This window comes from Atheta coriaria, unplaced genomic scaffold (assembly GCF_025399875.1).
Source record: "Atheta coriaria isolate IRGN ID8LTWV9N9 unplaced genomic scaffold, Caltech_Dcor_3.1 hic_scaffold_43_pilon, whole genome shotgun sequence".
NCBI lineage: Eukaryota > Metazoa > Arthropoda > Insecta > Coleoptera > Staphylinidae > Dalotia > Dalotia coriaria.
In genome coordinates this window covers 41,707-48,368 of record NW_027045485.1, presented here as the reverse complement: position 1 = coordinate 48,368, position 6,662 = coordinate 41,707, and the positions used below count along the sequence as shown (strand labels likewise).

The 6,662-nt window shown below is 34.3% G+C and overlaps 1 protein-coding gene across 1 annotated transcript; it reads right to left on the bottom strand.

Annotated features, from left to right (window-relative positions):
- Positions 1–4,692: 4,692 nt before the first annotated feature.
- Positions 4,693–6,189, bottom strand: LOC135802647 (uncharacterized). The gene is made up of 2 exons (XM_065316255.1): positions 5,321–6,189; positions 4,693–5,199 (listed from the first exon to the last, which is right to left on the bottom strand). The coding sequence occupies exons 1-2, from the start codon at positions 5,553–5,555 to the stop codon at positions 4,853–4,855; spliced, it is 582 nt and encodes a 193-aa protein (XP_065172327.1). The 5' UTR covers positions 5,556–6,189; the 3' UTR covers positions 4,693–4,852.
- Positions 6,190–6,662: the final 473 nt, after the last annotated feature.

The following is a 6,662-nucleotide window of genomic DNA, read 5'->3' as shown; positions in this document are numbered from 1 at the left end:
TACATATAGGCAACCAACATAGCACTAATACTAGGGTAAGACTAAACAGGTTTATCTGGTTTTCAGACAATAGATTTGGAAACGTGATAGTAGCGAAGTTGTAGAAGTTTTTATTCGTAAATTGTAAAACTTACACATAGGCAACCAGTATTACACCAGCACAAGCACTCAAACTAACTGTTTAATCAGGTTTTCCGATAATATAATTACAAATATGCATTTATTCTTTGAATAAAGATAATTAAACACTTGTCAAGCACGAATATCAAGTAAAAATGATATATTTGCATATTAACCATATTTCTATCAAAGTTATTGAAGATTTAGACATAGGCAACCAAAATTACACCTACATTAACTCAGGCTTTCAGTCAAATAATTAAAAACTCGCATTTATTCCACGAATAAAGAATTAAAACACAAGTTTCAACCCAAAAGTCTTATATTTCTTTAGTATAAGTAGAATACTGAACTTTATCCACGAAATAAAAGATGACACGAAAGTTACGCAACGCGACTAATAAAACAATAAAAAAACGGCGCGCTCCAAAGTGCAAACTAACAACTAACAAATAACAAATAAAAATTACCATACAGATAAAAAAATGCAAATAATAGCCAATCAAACGTCTCATTGTTAACAATCACACATGCATCTATCATTTATAACAATTATCACTTTTTGTTTCGTGCATTGTGCGAGCGTTCGACGTTCGACGTTAATTGTCCGATTGCGATTACTTTCGCAATACTCCGGCACTTCGTAACTGCGTTACGTGTTGCAAAACGAACACAATAAATGATTTCGTCGTCGGCGAAATTAATTCGCGTTCACTACGACAACGAATCGGTCTGTGACGGATTCCATTGCGGTCGTTTTGTGGTCTGTCATTACCATTACCATTAGCAATAATTAACATTGACCGTCGAGCGATTAAGCGGCGCAGCAACAATATAATAACATTAGCATCGGCATCGATATGCATTTCGATGCATTGTAATGCATTAATTGTGCCCTGTCCATCGCAGCAAGTTGAAAATTAATATTAACAATGCAGCGGCATTAAAAATAGACGCGATGTTTGAACGTTGTAACTTTGTAGCGTTGTAAATGTTGCAAAGTAAAAGGTGATTTGACATAATGGATGATTGTTTTGTACGTGTGTAGGTGTATAAGTACTTGAACGTGGACTTTAATCGAGCATTAAATGCGACGAGTCGCTTCCCGGCTTCTAGCGGTTTAATTATTATTCATATTATTCGTTGAAAACAGCGGCGTAACTCAGCTGTTTAAGATCGCAGAGGTTTGAATGTTGGGTCGTTAAAAAGGAAATTTACGATTGTTTTAACGGAGCTAAGGTATAAAAGTGCAGGTATTGTAGTTTTGACGTGGTTGTGGAAAAAGTAAACATCGAAAATTGACAAACGCGGCGATAAATTTGGTAAAAATCAAGATAACTCAAAAACTAAAAGAGATGGAGCAGCCATTTTTGTTTTGAATGATAGATCTTATCAAAGACTATGAATCAAATCATAAATATATTATGTTATAAATATGGTTTGTAAATAATTTGATATTAAAAATGGTAAAATTTTTTTTTTCGTTTTTTGACGATATAAAAATAATAATAACTCAAAAACTAAAAGAGATACAGACGCCATTTTTGTTTTAAAATATAGATCTTATCAAAGACAATAAAATAAACCATAAAAATAATATAATATTACTGTCCGTAGTTGGTAATTTGATAAAATTTAAAGAATTGCAAAAAACATTTAAAATTTTTTTTTCACAAAATTAAATTGTTTATAACTCCAAAACTATTGCAGATAGAAAGTTGATTGTTTTACCAATGAATAACTGTATAAATCAATAATAATATGCCGTGTAATTAAATCAAAATATTATTAGCAATTATCCGTAATTAAATAAAAACTTTAAAAAACACAATTTTTTCGATTATCGATTTTCATGGCCGCCGAATGTCTGAGTTGACTTTTATCGCCATATTCGATTAGCACCGCCAATGTCGCTTTACGTGAACAAATAAGTTTGTATAAGCAACGTCGACGCCAGCACGAAACACACGCAAAACTTTTTAACACTTGCCAGTACCGGTTTTTTCGTTTACTTTTTGATTTTTTACTACTTATTGACACTAGACATTCTCAAAACTACAATAGTTTTAAATCGCAATGTATTGCGACACTGCAACACAAGTTTTACTACCAGCCGTGTACATAAATGCGACTTAAGTGTTAAATAAAGAAAAATTATCAATCGACTGCGAATTAATTTATCAGATAGATCAAGATATATCAAGTTTCGATTATCGTCAAGCAGAATTATCAAAGTAGTGTAAATAAATTGTCAAAATGTCAAAAATTAGAGGTCATTCATGAATACCAGACGCCATCTTGTATGACTTAACTTGAAATGCGTGACTAAGCAGCTTTGCGTCTCGATTCTTTTTTGCAATGTCAAGAAATATGAAAATAAAAAGATTGAAACCTGTTGATGGCCGATGACTTGGAAATAAAAAATGTAATAAGTGTGTAGTCGATGTAGACTGAGGTACGGAGTAGGTAAAGGTGATTAACAACAAATACGGAGTCATTATCGGGCGACGGTCACTGGACACTGAAAAGTAAATCGATCTGAACTTGAAAATTGAAGGCAACTTAACAGTAAATGCATAAAAACGCAAAGAACTTAAAATAATACAAAATTGCGTATTTTAAGTGTGTTATAGTATATTAAGTATCACGTGCGCTAAGTGGCACTTTATCTACGATTAGCGATGTGCTGTTTAAAATATTTTTCTACTTTTACTTTATTTCAAGGTTAAGTTTTTGTATTTGAACTTTTTATTTTGAAACTTAGTAGGCAAATGCGCAGGCGCAAGCTCCACTCCGTGACTAAAGTACTTTAGTCACGACTTTAGCCATACGTGTTAAAAATACAACTTTTTGTGTCTAAAAACCGTGAAAAAACAAGTGTAAGTAGTAAAACCCACAAAAAACTTGAAATTAAACAAAGTGTGAGACTTAGATATAAATAATTGCGAATTTAAACTGTTTAAAATAGTTTTATAATTACCCACTACCCAAAACTGAATGCAAATAATTTCAAAATTGAGGTAAAAACCCAATGCCTAGTGATTTAAATTCTTAAATGCGTTTTTAAGACAAAAGACAATGCATAAACGAATATTTACCTTAAAGTAACCTAATCAGTGACAACTATTCCGCAAGAATTCAACCCGTTAAGAATGTTAAGCATTCGCACAAAAATTCCGCAAGGTAATAAAAATTCTCGGAAATGTTCCAGACCTGATATCGCCCTACTAATAATTCTAAATAATAATAAATAAATAAATAAAACTGAGTCATAAAAAGTTACGTAAAGTTGTATTTCGCGAGCGTAGGTGATTTTCCGTTTGGAAGTTTTCGCAGCGCGCGAAATTTCGATGCGTATATTCCTAATAGTGTTGGCGGAGTTCGACGTAGTCGTTTATAATCATTTACAAGTACAATTAGCGTGCGCGCGCGCACCGCCGGGACAATTATCGCTGTCGTTGTTATCGACAGACACCTTGACGAAGTTTTGCACCTTGCAAAAGCCACAAACATAATAAAAACAGTGAAACAATATAGAATATGGGGGGATTCACAGAACATAACCTATAATAACCTTAAAATATCAATTTGTTGTAAATTTTGTTGTAAATTATGTTTTTAAACGCGTAAATTTTAATAAAATGAAGAGTAATTAATTATTTTTTTGTTTCTTTGGCATATTTTGTGATAAATTCGTCAAAAATATTATAAATTTTAATTTATAGAATTTAAAAATGCTTATAATGCGGTTTGCGCCACCTAGGTGTGCATTATAGTACTAAACCTAAGTTAAAATCTCCATATCATCTTTCACCCCTATTTTTACACCTTTTAAGGAATATTTTTGGGACAAAAAGTAGCCTATCACCTTTTCTATCAAATAAACTATAAAACCACAAAGTTTAATCAAAATATCTTCAGTAGTTTTTGCGTGAAAGAGCAACAAACCTACAAAAACACAAATTTCCCCTCGTATTTCTAATATTACTTAGTTTACAAGCTTCCTCTCTTCTTTTAAATCAAATATAATCACATTGTACCGTTGTGTTGCACTCCTTTGTGCCTTGGAAAGCTCCGGACGTTGCAGTTCAACGAGCTTTGAGTCACGTAGACACAAGATGCCTCTTAATCACTACCTCATTCTAGGTATTCTAGGTTACACACAATATACACACAGGAAATCGCAATTGCCGAGATTATCATAGATCATCACTGACCTAGACAAGCATTTATATCCCATGTACCAACTATCAACATAAATAACTCAAATTAAATTTATTGCTAAAAAGTGTAATCAAACGAAGGTGAAGCACACTAACGCACAAATACGAGTTTTACGTGTTACGATAAAGAGGACTGCGTCATTTGACAGGTGTCGTAAAGTGTAAGTCGTAGTATGGATGCAAATGTTTTCTTTTAACGACCAATAATTAATTATTTACTCGGCAGTGAGTGCATAGTACAAAATTTGCGTTGTGTTTTGTGTTGTTCCTAGAAAAACCAACAATATTTACAATATTTACTCATCTATTACTCAGACAGTAACAATTCCAACGTAAAATTCTCTAAAAATTTAAGTTTTATAACAATTAGCTTAAGTTTTATTCTCATTTGAAGTCTTTTCATATTTACATCGATAAATCACAATTAATTTATATATAAATAAATAAACATCAAGAAGATTTTCTTCTTGTAAATCTTGTAAAATTAAAAAACAAGACTTTTTATTTGTTTAAGTTTTTGCACATGCAGAATCACTCGCGTTATTCCCCGCGCCGCTAGTGGCGTTTTTGTACAACTGAAACAATTCAGTTACTGAAAGTCTATGTATCGATAATCTCGATGATGATTGTGATGGTGTTATACACGCCGAGCTACTTTTTGTCGTGTGGATCGGCGTGGGCGTTGTGGCGATTGTCGATTTGTGCGTTTTGACAATCTCTTTGACTTTCTTCAACTGCTCGAGCGCTTCCTCGTAGGTCGGCAGGCCCGAGGCGATGGTGTAGCTCGGCAGGGTATCAAGGTCGGGTCGATATCCGCTGCCGGCTTCCAAATCTGCTGCCTGACGGGCTTCTATCACTGCAAATTTTAACCAAAAATTTAAAATTTCAGCAAAAAATATTTTTTTCTAATTTGCTTATCAATTTCGGCGTTTGACGCATAAAAAGTTATTTTTTAAATTTAAAATTTAATTTCTTACCGCTGCGTTTCCACTGTTGAAATTTATGATACAGTAGACATGAGCACATGCAGCATACGCAGCTGAGTACCATCAGGGTGAGCACAATACCCACCCAGACATCTGCCAAGAATTGTTCGTATTCCGGATCGGTGATCTCCGCAAACTCCGTGGCGATCAACACCGAGAAATTATTGTTGATCACCTGCGACAGCTTGCCACTTGTTAACGAATCGTTATCGCTGAGGATATTCATGTTTCGATACAAATAATACGTTGAATCACTACTTCCAAACACTAAGTCACCTTAAACGTTAGCTATACGCACTAATCAAAGGCAATAATACTAATTTTGCACACATTTGTTCACAACACAATTTCAACATAAATCCACACAATATATTTTTATATTAAATACACTTTTTTTTCTTTTTTATTCTTTTGTAACTTGTTGAACTTGAACTTGCGCGTTACACAAGTAGTGCGCGCGCGCGGTTTACTTAGCGTTACGGTACACCGCGTGCTAGATTCGCTGAGGTCTGCGCGTTGAATGCGTCAAACAAGTTACTACAACTCGGTAAACTCGTGAGCGGCTGATGATGACTGGTCGTGCTTCCACCACATGCTCGAACTTTACCTTCGGACACAGACTTTCTCTGTGGTAATGGGTAATATATCTTAGAGATGAGTAAACCAGTCGGACAATAAAACTACCGCACGTGTACGAAGCGGAACTTTGATGTATTGTCCGGTGCACTATCGTAAAGATGGAAAAAGGGATTTTTCCAAACTTTGCAGAAACTTGCAGTGTGTGTAGGCTTGGTGAAGAGCGGAGCGGATTTGCGTTGGGTGCGCGCCGCGCTCAGAATATAACGGCAACGGCAACTATTTACATATTTTAATAACCGACGTAAGTACACCCGAGTTCTACCTCTACCTGGCCTACCTCTCTGACGCGGAACCGATCAGTGCAATCAGCAACCAGCTACGAACGACAAACAGTAAATATTTCAATATTTCACAAATGTAGAAATACATAAAATAACATACCAGACAGAAATTATATTTCATGTTGTTGGAATCTGTTTAATCTTTTCTAAGCTGGTTTTAAACTTAATTACTCTACTAAAAATGCCGGAAAATATTTGCTGAAATCTAAATATGAATTCCGCTGTGCGATGTTGTATTCACTTGTGTTATGTTTAAATGATTTTCTAGTAACGAAACGTGCACCCAGGTCCGTCGTTTTATATGAATTATGTTATAATTAACAATCAACGCAAAATACACAATATATGCAGTTTAGTTAAAACATACTTACACCAACCTGATGGATCTTTTTTAATTATGAGAATCAACATGA